We start from the raw sequence: 20,762 nt of genomic DNA, 5'->3' as shown, positions 1-20,762 counted from the left end.
TTGTCGAGAGTCGAGCATGCACACGTATATTCTGTGCCTTGCGGCATAAAAAATAGATTAATTCACGCTCATAACTTACTAGCTGAGCCTGCGGTTTCACCCGCATCAAATTTACGTTATTCTGATGTACGGTAATGTAAGCTACAATACGCTTACATTACCGTAAAGTTTCATGGAATACGTTCAATAGTTTTTGCGTGAAAGAGTAACAAACATCCATCCATATATCCATACATATACACAAACTTTTGCGTTTATAATATTAGTAAGATTTCCATTATCTGCATTTCTGACTATCAGTTTATAGTCTATTTTATGTACCTAATTATATGATTATGATTCTAAAGTGAGGTAATTAAGTTTTAATAAAGAGTGCCAAGGGTTTTATGCTCGATTTTATTATACCATTAATATACTCATATTATATTGAATATCGTTTATATACATGCCTATATTTATTACACATTTGTAGTATTGAAAAAATAACAATAAAAAAATAAAGTTTTTCATATCAACGTTCGTGTATTTTAATTAAAAGCAATTGTTTCCGGTTGGCAAACAAATAATCCGGTAACAATAATATTTTTAAGGCAAGATACGCATTATTTATCAGGAATAATATAAGGAAACTAAAACATTGTAATTGTTCCTTCATCAAGAATTAATTTCTGCTGACTGTGGATTCGTCCTTAGTTAAAACTCCATAAATTTACAAGATAAGGTTATAGTACAGAGAAATAAAGAACATTTTTGTGTGGTGTTGTATTGCAATTACCTACTAGGATTGTATAAACTATGTAATATTATATTATCTGTGGTATAAACTAATGAAGATCGTCCAACTATAAATTATATGACGTATTGCTTGCGACTTGCTAACCTTATGTTCTTATCTTCTTTCTGATATATAAAATTCTCGTGTCACAATGTCAGTTACCATTCTCTTCGAAAAGACTTAATCGATTGTTATGAAATTGTAGCATATTCAGTAGCTCTGAGAATCGGAATCTATCTATTTTTCATATTTCTAAGTGATAAGAGTTCACCCCTAACATTCCCTTTTTAATTTTTTGATCAATTTTATTTTAATTTTGTTAATTTAAATTTGGCATTAAAAAATACAGACAATCTTAAGTTTTCACCCAACTACCATCTACACCTATTTTTAATGGCGATTTTAATTTATAGCACATTAATGTTTTCGGGTTCAGCTTTCTATAATTTAATTAAATTATATCATACATTATATACATATTGTTTGACGATGCACTACCTGCGACAGAAAGTTATAATACCAGGTTGACATAGATCCAAAGAGGTTCGAAGTACCCAATACAATTGTGTTTTACAATTTCATAAACAATCAAACGGTTGTTAAGTTAATACTAATGTAGGTATACCAGGCCAGTATGAACTACTTGTAGTTACATAAGAAGCTTCTCATTAATGAATGAATGAAGTACCTAACGAGTGAAATTACAGGTTACTGAGTTATATTTTTTATACATACCTAATATAAAAAAATATAAGTTATCTGAAATTCTTCTGTATATAAACTATAAATGTACGAAATTTCATATTCATCCGTTGGCGCAATTTTCGTAAAAATGGATACAAAGAACATGTTTCACGAATTAATATGATAAGGGACTTGTAAAGGAAATTATAAAGCAAATACATGTAACACCAACCTTTGGACATCACATTTATTTATCAATATTATTTACGATTTTAATACAATACAGTGGCAGTTTTTAGTTATTTATACATTAAAATTACTTACCTCTTTCTACAAGCAGTTACCTAAGCTATTTACAATGATTTTTGGCTAGAGTGAACTATATCTTTACTTAATTTTACAAATGGCAATTACGAAAATGAATCGTATCCCCTATGTATACGACTTTAAATGCTTTACACAATATGCGTTTGTTTATAACTATTTATACAAAGTTTTTACCATAATGTTCCCACTGGAAAGGGAAGTACAAAGCATTAAATAAGGTATAGATAATATAATATATTTATTTACATTTCATAATAATAAACTAAAGAGAATAAGACTAAAACGAAACTTGAAGAGAAAGTTCGGTCTTAGTTCGCGCTAAAACAATATGAAATAGAATTTTATAAATTGCTTCATTAGTCTTATTACTAAAAGCGATCTCTTATACGCAATCGGATATATAGGTAATAATAATATCTCTGGACAATGCACTCAGCGCCATCTAGTCCCAGGATAAGCAAGCTAGAACTTGCGTTATGGGTACAAGACAACGGATACAAATGCATAGACAAATTTTTGTGAATACATAATATCCATAGGAGACACCTAGACCGATACAAACAATCATACTCATAAATATTTATACCGTGCAAGGAATTGATCCCGCGACCATAGGATGTTAGGCGGTGTACTAAACCGCTAGACCACGAGGCCTTCATCTGTTAACTAAGTGAATCTAGTAGCATAATTAGCTGTAGACTCATTTTGTAACAATGATGAAATTCACACCTATTTATACATTGGGATATTCAACAAACGCCAAGCGAGCTGGTTGCCTAAAATATATATATGAATCATAGGTAGGACGACTAATTTAGAACAAGATCCAATTTTATGAAATGAATCACATAGAATAAAATAGAACAGAATTTATTACATTTTGTCAGATCAGGTGTAACTTTGCGGGAGTCCATATCACTTATTTTGTGAAATGGACTCCTCTCCGATCGATCCCCAGCCAATTCAAACGGGGATCGAAATTACGACGGCACGAGCCGAGGTTCAAACCCCTAGTGGTACCTTCAGACTGAAGTCGTATCTGTCAGGCGGGAGTTGGCCTTCAGCCGCTCCATAAGCCCTTCTGCAGATTTGGGGTGCCATCTGCACTCGCCCCCTATCCTCCGGTGAAGCTGTAAAGGTCAGTTGAGGCCAACAGCATTAGAGTAGTCCGATAAAAAAACTTATTTTGTGTAATTCCGCTACAATCCAATCGTAAAGAAAAAATTTTTATGCATTAAATATATAGAATTGATTATGTATGACGTGATAAATGCATGGTGGATTTACTACGATGCTTGCCAACTTTTTTTACAAGAAATAAAGTATATTCAGGTTTGTGAAGAATATTATACAGTGTTTTATTTATTTATTGTTTTAAATATATATGTTTTAGAGCTTCTCGGACAACTTACTAATTTAAAAACTTAATAAGCCTCACCACAAGTATAATTGAAATTAAAATAAATGAAGAGCTCATTTTGATTAAATTAATGGATGCTCTATTTCTATCATCTCGCTACTTAGCATTCATTACTGAAAAAACTCTTTCAGTACGCAATATTATATTATCTGTGCTTTCAGTAAATGCTGAGGTTTTAATGCTGAAAACAGTATTTTGTATACTTTATTTTTGTCCAACAGTAAAAAGTATAATTTAGTGAAAAACAGTATAATACTGTTTAATAGTTGGTAAACCTAGATGGGACCGCCAGAGTTAACCGTTAGAGCAGGCTGGTGCACCATTCCATTATCATGCATAAAACCCCCTTAATAAACATATCAAATAATTTGTGGATAGCCCCATACTATATAGATGCCGCATTACGTCGCGGGTTCGATTCCTCACACGGTACAAACATTTGCATTCCTGTAAATGATAGTTTGTATCGGTCTGGATGTTTTCTATGTATAATATGTACCTACGTATTTAGAAAAAATACATATCTATGCATTTATATCAGTTGTATAGTACCCATAACACAAACTTTGACTACCGTGAGACTAGATGGCGCTGTGTTAATTTTATAAGATATTATTATTATTGATGTCTCATTTTAATAGCTTTTACTGGTTGTTTACGCTTTGGGCCGAAACCAAATAAGTGAAGTGTGTGTGTTTTTTTATATTATTATTATTATTACATAATTTACATATACATTAAATGTTAACTAACAATTAGGTACCAATTGATCTTCAATGTCTAAACATAATTACACAGTGTCTCTAAGTATTCTCTTGATATATATAATTTTGAATAAATATTTAATTAAATATCTACAATGTATAATTTATACAATAATTTCATACTATATTACATTTTCAATTTAAATCTATGTACATAATTTACCATGAAACAAGAAATGAGGCCATTGCATTCGTTACATGTTACAATTACATCATACAGGGCATTTGTGAGCATACGGCCCGCCTTATACAGTGGCTACGTTATGTATCCAAAGTAATTATATAGAAATAATCTTTATTGGAATAAAATATAAGCACTATTGAATAGTATTTTTTTATTCTACCACTCATTCGGAACGCGGACTCATTACAAGAAGAATGATCAAGAAACTAACGTGTTGCTCTATTAAATAATTGTTGTTTTAAGTCAATACACATTAACAAGGAGGATGCGACAACTAACATAGAAACCGCTATGAATACAAGTTTTTACACCGTGCGAGGAATCGAACCCGCGACTATTGAAAGGCGGTGTTTTTACTACATTAGTTTAAAAATAATCTGTATCTTTTTAATAATGTACAAGATTATTTGAAAATAATAAGCATTGAGTTTCTTGTCAGTCCTTCTCAGCTCGAAAACACTCCGAACTGTCTGTAAACTGTAATAAAGATATTTTGATTTAATTTTATTTACCCTCATGGGTAAATAAAATTAAATCGGCTTAACTTAACTTTATGCTCATCCTAACATTCTTATATGTCCATATATGTACATGGAACAGATGGGTGTATGATTTCATTAATTAAAAAGTCTTTTATAATCAAGATTATTAGTAAGCGAGAACAAATTGGCAGAGCTAATTTTTGTACATATCTGCTAAGACCTTCTCCATCGGTGTCTGGCCTATTGTCTTGGCAAAGAACTCCCTCTCCAACTGCTGGGGGCTGACCAGCCTCAACAGGGGAAGAAGGAGGAGCAGCCTCCCGAACCTGGCTGGAGCAGCTCCATGAGCAGTTCTGGCGTGAGTCATCAACATCACTTGCGCTTGGTCTTGGAGGTTTTCTATTTGAAGGGGATCTTTGAGACCTCGTGTTTCTGTAAAGATAATAAAATAACTATACTCAAATTCAAAATTCAATCATTTTAAATTATATTTATTTAGGTAACACAATTTTTAATAAATATTATGTAGCCTTCAACTTAGTAAAAATCGTATAATATAATATAGTATATCGTATATATATAATACTCAAAAAGCATATAATCTATACATCTATACATATAAATAAAATTGGTGTGTCTGTTTGTAATATTGAAATAACTGTTTTTTACTACATGCATATGAATATAAATACGGTACATACACCGAAATTACATTTTTTACAATTTTAGTCTGTCTGTCTGTTTGTTTGTTCTGGCTAATCTGAAATGGCTGGACCGATTTTGACGGGACACTTTTGGCAGGTAGCTGATGTAATAAGGAGTAATTTAAGGTACTTTTATTTTAGAAAGATCCTTTGTTTTAGAAAATTAAAGTTTAATTGTATTCATTTAATTAATTTATAATATATTAATTCATATAGTTAAATTTATATTCGTATGCATGTAGTAAAAAACTGTTATTTCAATACACAACAGACACTCCAATTTTTTTTATATGTATGGATGAGTTAACCGATGAAGATGCCTGGTTTATGTTTGATGGCATCAAGTAATTCATTTAAGTTTCTTGCCAGTTCTTCTCAATTTAATCTATATATCTGCTGAACTGGATGGTAGGGAATGAATTATAATATTTGACGTTCATAAGCGGCTAAAATGTCCTACATGAATAAATCATTTTTTAATTTAGAATCAGATCTAAATGACTGTTCTACTACTCGATTACTAGCTATTAACATTGCTAGTAATAGGACTACTTATCCCTAACAATTCTAACATTCCCCACATAACAATTTCCTCTTACCGCAATGCGTTGTAGCATCATTATACTCATGAATGAGTATAATGGTTTGTTATGCGAATTAACAATCTCATTTCAGGTTGATCAGGTTGACCTCCACGTGGTTTCCCTGGAAATCATCAAGTATCAAGGTAAATACCTGGTGAATTTACCATGATGGGTAAAACTGCCCTGACCTCATGCTCATCCTATCATCCTCCAATGGTGCCTCGCCAGCGCAAACCGTTAGCCCAGGCGGGTTCCATTCCATTATCATCCATAAGAAAATAAAACGGATGACCAAGACGCCTGGTTCGTGCTTGATGGCATCCGATCTAGTCGGGATGAATTGGATAAAAATTTGAGTTGCTGACCTGATTTGAAGAGGACAATGGCTTTCATGCAAGCGAACTCGGCTGGGTCTACTAGGACAGCGCGGTACCGCGCCAGTACTTCGCGCAGTCGCCGCAACGCTGCCGAAGTCATACCGGTCTCTATAAATAAATATATTACTGTTTATATTACATTACTTGGTCAGTAAATCTAAATAACCGAATAATTACGAGAACAACAAAAAAAAAATTATAATGGCCCATTCAAAAGCTGTGACGTGAGAAAATAATAGTTCTATATTCCACACACATAACCTTCTATCAACATATACAGAAAAAATGCTAAAAATATTTTTGCAGCGGTAACTACAGCGCTGAATTTCAGCGGAGGCCGTTGGTTTTACATATATTTTTTTGCCGTAGGTTTTATATATATTTTTTTTGCATCCAATATTATTTCGTTTTGTTTATGGTTATAGTTACCTTGGTCCATTTGGTCGCTGCCAAATAAAGCGGCACACGCGGCGTCAAGCGGCAAACACCACTGTATAGCGTTCAATAGGAACAACTCCGACCATGCTTCCTCTAGAAGTATCACCTGAAATTATAATTATAATAATAACAACAAGACAATACACATAGCGCCATCTTGAAAGGATTTATGGAAGTATCGTCATTTTTAAAGCTAGAAGCTTGATATTTATATTTTTGGTTGTTGATTTAATTTAAATAAATATGACATTCAAAGTTTGTTGTTAGCCTCAAGGGGGTAAAATAGGGGGTGTTTGTAAGGAAAAACGTTATTTTTTAAATAAGAAGAACGATTAAACTTTTTCTTGCCATTTTGGGTTAGATTATTTTTCTTTTCAAGGACATTTCAGCACGGGATGAAGTCGCGGGCACAACTAGTAATATATATAACATAACATTAATTGTATATATATAATACGTAGAAAACACCCAGATTAAAACGATTTTTTCTATTTTAATCGGCGGTCAGTCGCAAAACTATAAGCAGATGTTGAGTGCTCCTTAATTTGTAGGCGAAGAGGTCAACAGTACTTCTGCTTTTCTACAATACATTACTCCACTTTAGTCTCTTGACCTACACAGTAGAAGAGCTCCAAGCTCCAGGATCTGTGCTACCAATGAATTAGTATGATTAGAAAATCGGTCTGTATATTTCTTGATGTATCGCTTTATCTCGGTATGAATCGTTGGCACAGAAACTTAATCAATGCAAATATTTAAATCCGTAACCAATGGAAGTAAGGCAAAGTTACACACCGCTAAATCATGAGGCCGGGGCTATGAATCTCTATACTGAATAAATAACCTATTTACTATTTATTTTACCTGATCTCTGAAAGCAAGGCTGGCAAAAGACGGTAGATTCTTCGCCCACTTCACAGCCATGAAGAGAAGTCTCGCAGCCGTCTCTGCTGCACTCTCAACACCCAGAGGTCTGTAATAGAAAGTTACTACTGTAAATATATATGTCTATCGATGTATATGTAAGTTTATCTATGTCTATTTCTGAGATTGTATCCGTTAGTTAAGAGTTAACTTTAAGCCGCTCTATAAGTTATACCGTGGTTATGAAGTGCCCTCTGCACTCGCCCTCTAACATTCGCTGAAGCTGTAAAGGCCACCTGTAGGTATTAGAATAGTTTGTAAATATTACAATTAAATATTTACCTGTATGGCACACAATTTTGTGGATAACTGGTGACGGAGGGAGGGGAGTACGATGTGGAGTCTTCTTCATTCGTTACATCGATACTGTCATCTGTAATACGAATTGGTATTATAAATATTACGACTGTAATCACTGATAGAGTAGTTAGAGACATTGGCATTTGAAAGAGAATAATGGAATGGTGCTCCCCATTTGAAAGAGAATAATGGAATGGCTCCCGTCTACGCTAAAGGTTTACGCTGGTGTGGCAACAGTAGAGGATGATGAGTGATGAGAGCATGGGTTCAGGTCTGTTAGCCCATCATGAAAAATTCACCAGAACCTTATCATGATGGTTTCCAGTGGGAACTGCGGGAGATCAACCTGACATGGTACTTTGCTAGCAATGAGGCTACTAGTTCTCATTACTAACAATTTCTTCCCCCACTATTATTTCTTTTCCCACTGGTAACCATCAAATCCTGACGAATTTGTCACGACAGGCTAATTCTATTATCATCCATATAAAAATACCACATATACAGGCAAAGAAATAAACCTATTAAATAATTACAATCAGTATTAATATCAAAAATTATAAAATAAACACAATCGCCTAAAATTATTTCATAGCAATAACTTTTGCCTGACACTTGTTGAATCTAAAAATATTTCAGGTTAGATTGATGATTCAGTAAAAGGTCATTAATTACGTCACATAGTTCGTTTCCGGAAGCACTCATTCGAACTGCTTCGTTTATGAACTACTCAGCATTAGTAGCCTTACTAACTATCCCTTCCCCGAGATCTGATTGTTACCAGGGCAGGGCCATGTCGGGGCCCATAGGCAATGCAAATCTCAGAGTCACTCACAGATTAAAAAAAAAGTATTTAAAGGAGGTAGTTCAATGTTGTTTAATATTTATCTGCTTTTTTTATTTATTTATATTAGCACAGACAGCGGTACGTATTAATATTTTCTATTCGTATTAACTTAATAACATTTTTATTAACATTTTATAGTATTCCGCACTATAAGTATCAATTACACTACAATTAAAAATAATTTCTGACTGTCAGCGTCAATTAAATATTCAAGAAGTAAAATTTTCATATTATTAGTTCTACTACTCGACACTAGATGGCACTGTATTGTAAGTAGAAGGTATTATTTTATACACACTATTACCATATAGCATGATCGTCGATGCGTAGAAAAAAATCAATAATATACCTAATATTTATTCTCATTGAGAATTCAAATTATTATGTAATAATATATATTTACATTTTCATTTATGCCCTCTCTATTGTCGATGAGGGATACCTAGACTAGAAATGATTATGATAAATTCCTAATGAATTTATCACGATGGGCTGACTGACCTGGCCTCATGCTCATCCTATCATCCTCCACTGGTACTCTGTCAACGTAGACCGCTAGCGCAGGCGATGGTAAGCAACTACCCACTAATGGTTTATCCGACCCTGACCGTCACCACTTACCATCACTGTCAGTATGCTGATTGTTTTCCTCGTTGTTATCATGTGAAGAGTCTGGTTGCGCTTGCTGGCTTGGCTGCGGCGGTGGTAGAGCCGTATAATGAGGTGACAGCAATGGATACCGTGCAGGTGATAATGCCATTGCCAGTGATACCGGAGGTCTGCAATGAAACAATAAAAATACTATGTTATCGAATTGAGTGTTATTTTCGGAATTCCATTTTCGTTCATCCATTTTCATTCCGTTACAAGGAGGAATTCTTTTAAATGATTTTGGTGATGTTGGTTAATTGAGAATTGTTTTTATACAATCAACGAATTATTCAATAAAAGCGAGGAACGATAAGTTATTTTTTTTATTAAATAAAATTAATATCTTTAAATAATATTGATTGACACCTAACGAAAATAATTTTTATGTACCTATCTACTTTTGTCAGATAATGTAATTTTTGAGTACTTTTATATTCTCAATAATTCAATTATAGATTACTAAAATTTCGCATGCCAAAACAATGACGAAATGAACTATATTATTAATACTAAAAATCTTTTAATATTTTACTATATTTCAAGCAAATAAATGCATACCATTTCATTTCATCTTCGATAATTGAAACAACACAATCGGATGTTTTTCATTATCTATACCTACATATAAATAAAATTGGAGTGTCTATTTATACTATTGAAATAACCTTTTATTACTATAAATATAAACCAAAATAACATTTTTTATAATTTTTGTCTGTCTGTTTGTCTGTTTGTTCCCGCTAATCTCTGAAATGGTCGAACCGATTTTGACGGTATTTTTATTGACAGTTGGCTGATGTACTGCTACTTTTAGTTTAGAAAAATAAAGTTAAATTCCACGCGGACGAAGTCGCGGGAACAGCTAGTAATATATATAAATATCCATAATTTCTTGATATACTACCACTTATTAAGGTTAGTATTCATACCTACCACCGCAAAATATAACAGTTCAATCACTCATAATATTTATTCGATCAATACCCTCACTTACCTTCTGTTACCCAACAACGGGGGACATTTGGCAGTCAAATCTAGCAATCGGATATAGTGCAATACGTTGTAACAGCGTCACGATACCAACTGTATACGCATTATGCAAATGTAATATTTACAGTGGTTTAAGTTATGGTATTTTTATGGGAGATTTGAATGTATCTACATATTTATGTATTGGAAAAATTATACGGCTTCATATCACTAGTATATTCACTTTAAAGAAATATCGTTGATGCAATTGCTGTATGCATACCCAACGAATAGATATCTCTATTTTTTAAATAAACTACATCTCATGCTGTCGCTGATAACTTAGTTATTTTTAATTTTATATTTAAAACAATTTTATTCATCTATTACAACATTACAAAATAAAAATCCAAGACTAAAATTTTACTTTAGAAATTACACAAACAATTTATACTCTAAATATGGCACTTATTTCAATAATTTGTAGAATCTAATACAATTTTCTGTACCAATACAATATAGTAATCATTAAAAAAAGAGCTTATTCCCTCTTAAAAACCGGCAACGTAGGTATTAGTAATTCCCATGGTGCAACGAGTGCTCATGAGCGACGGTAATCACTTACCATAAAGTGAGCCGCAAGCTCGTTTCTCTCCTATGCTATTAAAAAAAAACATACGGTATGTGGCAAGTGCTAAACGCCACCTATATACATGAAACAAAGCCTACAATGCAAGCTGATTCTAGACTGAAATAGAAAACAGAGGTTAGTTGACATTATATGTTCTGTAAATTATTATAAAACCTATCTTTTTTTCCAGAGGTTATTTTCAATCAGTCATATAGAGTTGTTTCCCATTTCCATTCCATTGGAAACTTCTACTCATCTGCAGCCTAGAGCTACTGCCTTACTGCCTTTTTTATAGCACAGGGGACAAACGAGCATGCGGCTCACCTGATGGTAAGTGATTACTGCCGCCCATGAGCACCCGCAACACCAAGGAGTTGCGAGTGCGTTGTCGGCCTTTTAGAAAGGAATAAGCTCTTTTCTTGAAGGTTTCAATATCCAGGAGGGAAGGAAGGTGATTCCACAATGTGGTTGTGCGTAAAATCCTGCCTGTTGCCTGTCTTCAAGCTCCAGGATATGATGGCGTCTTAGTCATCTCACGTATATTTATCTACGTAAATATAAAAATTACTGACTAGTCCACGCTACATACCTATACAGACGACTTTATACAAACACCACCTTGATGAAACCTATTCCTTTCTCAATTCCGTTTCCAATAAAATACTACACGTGTACAATATATATTATTTTTAGTAACCTAATGGCGATTATTTATAATCGTTTCGTTCATCATTATCGATTCACATCTCGTTTATAACATCGAGATCTCTCACTCTTCGAGTAAGGGCTGCTGCAGGCCAGTCATCCATGGCGACCCAACCTTTGATCAGCCTAATAGGCTTGAGGCTTGATTCGTACGCCTCGCTGGCTTGACGTCAGAGGCCCTTTCGACCCCTATTACCACTATTAATAACCATCACTATACATACTTTACAACATAGTTTTAAGGGTTAGTTTTCTTCATAAATTTATGTGACAATTTATAATAATATTAAACCTAACAGTTATTGTTTGAGGAAGGCTCAAAAGAGAAGAAAGAGTCACAGACATCGTTGTGGAGAATGCTAGAGATATCATGCCTGCATTTGCAAAAAAAAACATATTCAAACATTATCCTAACTCAATAATAAACAAAAGTACACCAATAATATAACACTTTGTTAATGTATGTTTTATTATATTGTTTACTAGCTACCCGCCCCGGCTACGCACGGGTGTAAATACCTACATATAAAGGTATAAGTACCTAAATATAAACCTTCCTCTTGAATCACGCTATCTGTCGTCAAAAATTTCATTAAAATCCGTTACGTCTTTTATATTAAAACATCTAAGCGAGAAACGTCGAAAGCGTACTCATTTTATCTATGTAAAGATAATGTCTTTGTTCTATTTTATTATTATCATTATTTATTTATTTATTTATTTCAAAACACTTTGGAAGAAATTTATTACGTTTTGAAATCTATTAAAAGGACAAAGAAATATAACTGAGATTCCACACCGGCTCACTATAACACGTTTCAACCCTCCGCTACAAAGAATTTCATACATGAGTTGTACTATAAACCGTCTCTGAGAGAAATCATACTCATGTTATTTGAAAGCATTCCCTTTTAACTCAGTTTTCTCATTTAAACCAATAATACATAGAGAGGAAAAGTTCGAATGTTTGTGTTATAAATAAAGCTTCAAATTAAAACAAAAACTATGATTATTATAAAGGACTGAAATTAAAATATATTTGAATAAATAATTTTTCTATCCCATTCTATTCATAACCAATTTAATAATTTAGACACTTTAAAAAAGTAATGGTGTATTTGAATCGATGTTTAAAAAAAGTATTACAATTCGAAAATGCTTAACTTTAAGTTTAGTTAGATAAAGAGTTTTTATATTATATATATATTCTATTCATAAAATATTTATAGGATTTAATTAATTATTACTAAATAAAGAGTGTATTCTCGGTATCGATGATATTTGAGGAATATTCAAAAGTCCTTAAATTTAAACTTATTTGAACAAAGATTTTTTATATTCCATTGTATGTATGCATAATATTCTTAACCGATTTAATCAACTATTTCTAAAACAAAGAATGGTGTATTTTCTGTACTCGTATCGGTATTTCTTTATTTATATTGATTTGTTTTATTTTCAAAACACAGCAAGTATCTTAGCAGACTTAGGTAAGAAAGAGACAGCTACTGTACATTGTCTCTCAAATAAGTATTATAACATATAACGAGTCTGGAAAAGATATGATAAAGTGTTTGGGAAGGATAGGAATATTGGCAGAAAGAGGGGGGAAATTATACCTAGACCAATAGTCCCCCTTTCTGACAATACCTTACAGTTCCCCCTTCGAATATAAAGCCATACGATAGATTTCCTTACCCAAACACACCAACTGCGACGGCGGCTTCCCTGAGCGCTCTCTCCTGGTCCATATCTCTTAGGGCTTCAGGTCTGATTGTCGCCGTATTGCGTGGTTGGCGTTCATTCTGAACAGCTGTAAGGTAATGTAAATTATTAAAATTTCATCATTTTTGTGTTATCTTTTTTTTTATGTAACATAAATTGACAACTACTAAAGATCCATCCAATAAGTCATTGATGGTAAGTGGCAAACATGACCTATGTGTACCAAGGCAGTGATAAAAAATATGCACTCAGATGTTCACAAGAGGCCGAAAGGTCCAATGTAAATACCTAAATGATTTTTGAGTTTGAATATGAATTTACTATCTTATTGGAATTGATTGTTTATAATCCATTTCAAAAACAGACTTTTTTCAAATTGGGTTATATTTTATGGTCCTTACCTCACAAGGACATTTAAACATATATATAGATAAACTTGTCTATATTAATTTGTACAACATTTTGTTCTATTATGCACTTAGACAATATGAGCATATATGATTGATAGTGGCATTATCCAAGTATATCTACGGAACCCGAACGAAACCCGTCACGTACTAGAGCTTCGCAAAAATAAAGCAATACTCTCACTCCCCGACCCCCAGACTCAACAAAGTTAGGGGACCATCGTCGGCTAGAAAGTGGTAACTCGCATAACGATCGAATAAAATTTTATATCAGAGATATGGACGGGAAAGTTTGGCAATATATAAAATGGAATTTAGACAAACATGAGATGTAAAAATTTCATTATATACCTAATAGAAAAGTGTAGTTTAAAATAACCAACGAATTTGTTTAAATAGAGTACATAAGAACGTACAAAGGACGAAAAACTATGGAAAAAAGCGTAATGTTTCAATGCTATAGATAAACACGTAGAAATTATGAAAAAGTGCAGATTCTATTAATTTCTTTAATATTTCTTTTTTTCTATGCTCCGACTCCTTTATTTTTGTTATGGCAAATAAATAGTTACGGTTTAATGTATGATAAATTAGTGATTTAATTAATTATTTCCAAAAAATAACTTATAAGTGATCAATCATTGCCATATTTTATCACATTATTTGAGATTGGAACATTATGGCTCATGTCCTCTTCTTCCACTGATCCCTATCAGCCGACATAACTGAGCTTACTCACCTCTTATACATATCATCGTTCACACAATCCATCCACCCAACCTAGAAATGATATTGAATAGCAAATAAATTTTAAAATATATTAATTGGAAATCGCTAGTAATAGCACTGGGATAAAGGACGTTATATTAAATATATCGTAAATATAACCTCAAAAGTTTTATGCAAGAAGCCACTTGCAGATGGCAATAATGTCGCTTACTGTTTCCTGCGACACGCCCGCACTGACTGCCTCCCTTGTAAGGTGGGGAGGGTAGAAGCCTTCTATTTGATTTTATTGCCTCGTCCGGAGTCGAACGCGCACCTTTTACTGCTTAACTTTGTGTAGGTACAGATATGGTATGTAGATGTGTATTTGGTACGTAGGTACGTTTCACAAGGGGATTGAAACGCATAATCAATTGGTTTTGAACTTTGTCTGTAGGTAACAAAGTTTGCTATTATTTTGCTTATAAGACTTTTGGTTCTATATCTCGTGGCTTGCAGAATTTACTTTAGGAAAGAAAGTAATATGGTCCAGCTAAGCGATGGCTGGCTCATCGGTCAGGAGCGTCCTGCTTTAATGACTTCGACTTATTTAATGTTATTTAGTTACTTATCCATTTAATTGAGTACTTAACATTTGGACTGTAATGTATTAGTGTTAGTTGATAGTTTGTATTCATACATTTCAACTTAAAAATGTAAAAATTATTCAAAAGAGAAACTTGTCATGTAAAAATTATTTAAAAGAGAAACTTTCCGAATAATCCGCAGATTAAGAAAAAGTATGACTATTAAAAAGTGCTTAAATTGAAGTTTATTTGAATAAAGAGTTTTCTATTCTATTCTATTCTAATACTTTGCCATTAATTATGGGGTATGGAAGCATGACTCTTTATCTTCCTGAATGGCAAAACATGGTAGTATGGGCAGCACAGCGGCGCTCTAGGGGGCTCAATTCTCTGTTATGTGGGCTGATCAATGTGATCATTACTTGATTGAATAAATAATTACAATTTTAAAGTCGTTTATTGTTCATAATGAGTTTTGTACAGAGTACAAAACTCATTATAGTATGTACCCGTCGTTCGGGTCGTCAGTTTGTTTGTCATTACATTTGTACCTATACCTGGAATAAAAAACAAGCTGTCAACCTGAACAGTACCACGGTTATTAGAAAGAAAAAGAAAGAATAAGTGTAATTTATATAAAAATATCTAGGTATATAGATATTTGTTCAGTTTTATATTGTATTATTTTATATGTATTCATTTTATAAGGCAAGCAATCTTATAAAATGTTATTTGTAGCTTCATACTCTATAATTTAAAAAAATCTATATTTTGTATGTTGTATTTTTTCAGGTGTAATAAAGAGTAATAAATAAAAAAATAATAGAATACAAATATTTTTTACCTACATATAGTATTTAGTACATATAACACTGATTTAGTTCCACTCAGTTTTTTTGCATGTTTTAGTGACACTAATCACATACCGCTGTATTTCAGTGGCACAAATTCGAAAAGAGAGAACAAAAAAAGAGCACCATTTAAAATATTTTAACATTTAATAATTGAAACAAATATTACGTGATATACTGTTTTAAATTTGATGCCATTATTATTTATACGTATACCTAATTAGCAAAAATCACGGGAACTCAATAAAATAAAACGTGGTAACATCACGTGATTTTCACTAATTATACGTGTATTTTTATAAATATTTCGTTAATTATTAACAATCCCGTCCTCCGCACCCCTTTCCCGACCCCGTCCTGTATACAAAGCAGTACCTACTTAATATGCCATTGTAAGTGAGTACCATAAGCAATAAAGGGAATGGAAAGTGAAATCGAAGACGAAAACATAGCAATAAAAAGGTTTTATGTTTATGCCATTATGGTAAAAGGCTCTCGTCCCTAACTTACGTATCTACATACATACCTACTAATGTTATTATCTTTATATATAAAACAATCATGCCGTGTTGTTTGTCTGAATGAAAAAAATTTTATATGAATGTAAGTTATGTATTTTTTTACCCCTAGGTGACAAGGATGGGTTATCCTTATTCAATTAAGGGTATAAGAATTAGAATATACCTCAAAAAAACTTGTACTTTTTCTATAATTTGGTTTTAAAGTACTTACATACTACCCTCAAACGTTAACCTACGATAGACCCTTTTTTTAATAGCGATATTAATTTATATAGTAAAAACGATTGCCGGGATAGTTAGTGTGATATACAAATGGTAAGTACAGTCGGCTGCCTAAATATATCATGTATTGATTACAACAGTATTTCTTAATCTATGGTCCGCAGACCCGTGGAGTTTCGATAGTAGGTACATGTTTAGGTTTCACGGTTTTATCTATGGAGATTTCATTTAAGAAACTAAAATGGATATTTTAAAATGTATAAATACCTATTGTCAAATCTACCATCAGTTCCGATTCGAACAGATACGAAACGGAACTCTTTTAATTTTAAAAATGACTGTAAAAGATGTACAGTTCTATTCTTTAAATAAATTAGGGAGAATATAGTGACCAGCAGCATTACTATTACGTTTTTGTCAGAATGAAATAATTTAATCAGAGACCGTACCCCGAACAGACCAGTCCCCGTTCACGAGTATTACGGATGAAAATGTTTATTGGTCCTGTAAAATTAATTTACTGCGGTCTGTGTTATGTTAATGTAAGAAATTCGTTTTAAAAAGAAATTTGGCAAGTAAATGCAAAGGTCTAACTGATTACATTCAACGATAAGGCTGTCTTTTGTTAATCTTTTTCATTCATTTTTTATTGTTTATTTATTCATAAACTGTTTATTACACCAAACATGTATTACAAGTGTTACTGGCATTCTACCATTGGCAGTGGCAGAATGGCAGTCTACCATTCTTTTTATAAACTTTATATTTTTATATCTATTTTTATACGTCACCTTTGACTAACTATATATTGTTTTGTTACCCAATGTTACTGGAGCGGGAACACAACTACTATTTTAATAAAAACCAAATACTAGTAAAAATTTGTATTCTTCATAAGGCGGTCTTATCGCTCAAGGAATGTCTTCCAGACAACCTTTGATAATAGATAAAAGAATCGATAGAAAGTGGTAGGTGCCGTATGCATAAAATAATAAAATATGTAAACGTACTTCTATAAGTTTTTTTTATGAACGGCTATATAAAGGTTTGTTAAGGGTCAGCAACGAATTTGTGACACCCTTGGAGTTTCAGGCGTCCATAGGATACTGTAGCCGTTTACCATCAGATGGACCATATGCTTGTTTGCCACCTACGTAGTATAAAAAAATGAACATTGCTGACAAACTGATCTGTATTCGATAACGTAACTGTGCACAATCATACCGAGAACTTAAACTGTCTCTCCAATTCACCGTCTGACATAAATTTATAACCCACACACACAAATAGTTCCCCCCTTCCCTCACCCCAAACTATAAATCAAATCGCCCCTCCCATATCCTGCCGCAGCCATCTTTGAGGTATCATTTCCGGTATGCGGGAAAAGGACAGATATACTTTGATTGTGGATGTGTGTAAGCTAGACAGTTGTATGGGTTCTGTGATTTTTGATGTTGTGTTTTGATAATTTTGATTTTATTGTTATATTAGCGACCCGCCGTAGAATTACTAGAAACTATTTTTTTTATACTACGATGATGTCAAGCAAGCATACAGCCCATCTGATGGTAAATGTTTAACGTAGTCTATGAACGCCTGAAACAACAGGGCTTAAGAAACCTTAATGTACCCTTCTTAAAAAATCCCATGCTGTAGTCACTAGAGATAAGTATTGTAGAGATTTTCAAATATTTTGGAAATAAAATATATTATCAGTGAGTAATAAAAGCTACTCCATTACTTGCTAATATATATAAGTACATATATTTTATATACATATGTAACATTATCAATTTATTACAAACGTAAAATAAGATGTAACAAATATTTTTCTCTTTACTCTCTTGTGACTATAATAAAAAAGATTTAGATATTCTGTTAAAAACTACAATACACACCTACATACTAACTGAATTAAAAAAATATATCTACTTGCTTATTTTACAAAGTTTGTATTGCTTGTTTTTCTCTAAGAATTAAGGTATTTCACTCACAAATCTTTTACTTCTGAAAGTATCACAGCTTGCAATGAAAACTCTTTAACAAGTAAAACATAGATATTCTAGCCAAGTTGTCTATAGAGATTACTTTAAGCTATAAGGTCGCCTTTTATTTCGCATAATTAGCACATTTATATTACGTTTTTTTTTTGTAAAGATTTTCTGTGCCCTATAAAGAGTTATATTATTATTATATACATTATACTATAAAATATTCTTTATTGCACTTAAATACATTTGTAAGTATATTAATAACAACTAATGTTAACAAAGGAGGACTTATCTCTAAAAGAGATCTCTTCCCGGACATAGGAAGTGTTGAGTGGGTCAAAATGTCTAATTTAATAAAAATGTCGATCTAAACATAAAAATATTGTACCCCCTTATATTATTCTTTTTAGTCAACCCATTTTTCATAACTAGTAGTAGGTACTACATCGTGGCCTCTTAACTTTGTGAGTTTATAGTGTGAACAGGGAATTGTTAGTAATGTGGACTGATTGCTCAAAATGTGCAAATCAACAAATTAATTTAATAAAAATGTCATCAAACGCAGCCGGGTAATTTTCCAAAACTAAACATAAAAATACATTCAATCATTACAACATAAAATGGGATAATATAACATACTATTAATATACATTACTCTTTATTCTTCTTCATTAAAAAAATCCATTAAATTCAAAAATCTTAACGTTAAAGTTGCCCTTTACAGACGACCGTAATTGAAAAATAAAATCAAACAGATCAGGTGCAAGTCTCATCTGCCCGCCATCCCTAATCCCATTTATTAAAAGGTACATCCAAAAATCCTTTCATCTCGTTCGCTCATGTACGAAACACGGTATACACATCTCCTTCAAGAACGACTTCTGTCAGGCTGATTCGGTCTTAATGGTTATTGATTCTAAAGCAGATCGAAATTATTTTAGACTTTACTACGTAGTGTAGTTTGAGCTCAAAATCGTCTGTAATATAAATTTAAAAACTTATTTCTACAATTGAAAACGCAACTCTAAGCCTTTTGCATTTGAACTCGTACTTGTCTGACTTAAAAGTTAGAGATCCAGATTTAAGTTATTCAAAACATTTGTATTTAAAACTGAATGGAATTTGAACAATATTGCGTGATTCATAGAATTTAAATCTAGATACAACGAGAGTGGACTTGTGACTTTACGGTTTGGGAAAGCCATTAATACAGGGTTGGATTGAGAGGGTTTTATGCAAGGATTAAATTCGCATTAATCAGTGTCTGCTACTGTAGATTTAACTCTGGTATAAACAGTTAAGTGTTAGGGTACGCGACGTTGGATTTATGGTACAGTCGCTAACTGATGTTGTAATATTTCATAAATTCCTTTGTATCTAGGTTGAACAAATGTTGATTGGTGTACAATATTTCGTAATATCGATTATTCTGTACATAACATTGCAATGGGGTCTTACCAGGCTACTTTTGTGGTAATTGTTCTATCAACGCAATGTTTATTTTTGTTACTGTTTAATTTATATTCAATAAGGTTTTTTTAGGATTTCGATATAACTATAGATGAACGTTTTTGGTTTTTCTATACTTTACTATTACTAAACTTTATGTCAATTGTCTTTATCTGTTAAGTGTCTTATATTTATTATATGACTAAGATTACATAGGACTCACAGTAATACAATATATTATGCTTTCACTTAGTAGTAATTTTCAACTAGTGGTTTCTAATTAATTGTTCTTAAATTTACAGGTAACCACCGTAAGAGTTATAAAAGCTTGTACAAAATAATAAATAAATATATATTTTCAATTATATCTAAATAATGGTATGGTAAACTGTAGACATCGTAGTGAATGCAATACATGTCCAAATTTGTGTATTTCAATTAAACGTGACGTTGAAAATTTACCGCAGTCTTTCAGTATATTATAGTTTGTCATAATATATAGTACAATAGGTCGTTGCAGAAAAAAAGCCCAATAAAC

General features: G+C 32.5%; 1 protein-coding gene across 1 annotated transcript in view; it reads right to left on the bottom strand.

Annotated features, from left to right (window-relative positions):
- Positions 1–4,829: 4,829 nt before the first annotated feature.
- The window catches only part of LOC131848602 (photoreceptor-specific nuclear receptor-like), a 36,976-nt gene continuing 21,043 nt past the window's right edge, over positions 4,830–20,762 (bottom strand). Inside the window, exons 5-11 of the mRNA XM_059198520.1 lie at positions 13,465–13,579; positions 9,432–9,589; positions 7,946–8,036; positions 7,604–7,712; positions 6,731–6,845; positions 6,290–6,409; positions 4,830–5,068 (exon numbers count right to left, since the gene is read on the bottom strand). Of these exons, the coding sequence (XP_059054503.1) occupies positions 4,830–5,068; positions 6,290–6,409; positions 6,731–6,845; positions 7,604–7,712; positions 7,946–8,036; positions 9,432–9,589; positions 13,465–13,579 (947 nt within the window). The remainder of the gene's footprint in view (positions 5,069–6,289; positions 6,410–6,730; positions 6,846–7,603; positions 7,713–7,945; positions 8,037–9,431; positions 9,590–13,464; positions 13,580–20,762) is intronic.

The sequence above is a fragment of the Achroia grisella genome, unplaced genomic scaffold, assembly GCF_030625045.1.
Source record: "Achroia grisella isolate CSIRO2021 unplaced genomic scaffold, CSIRO_AGI_Agris_v1 utg5640, whole genome shotgun sequence".
NCBI lineage: Eukaryota > Metazoa > Arthropoda > Insecta > Lepidoptera > Pyralidae > Achroia > Achroia grisella.
This window is presented reverse-complemented; position numbering and strand designations above follow the sequence as displayed.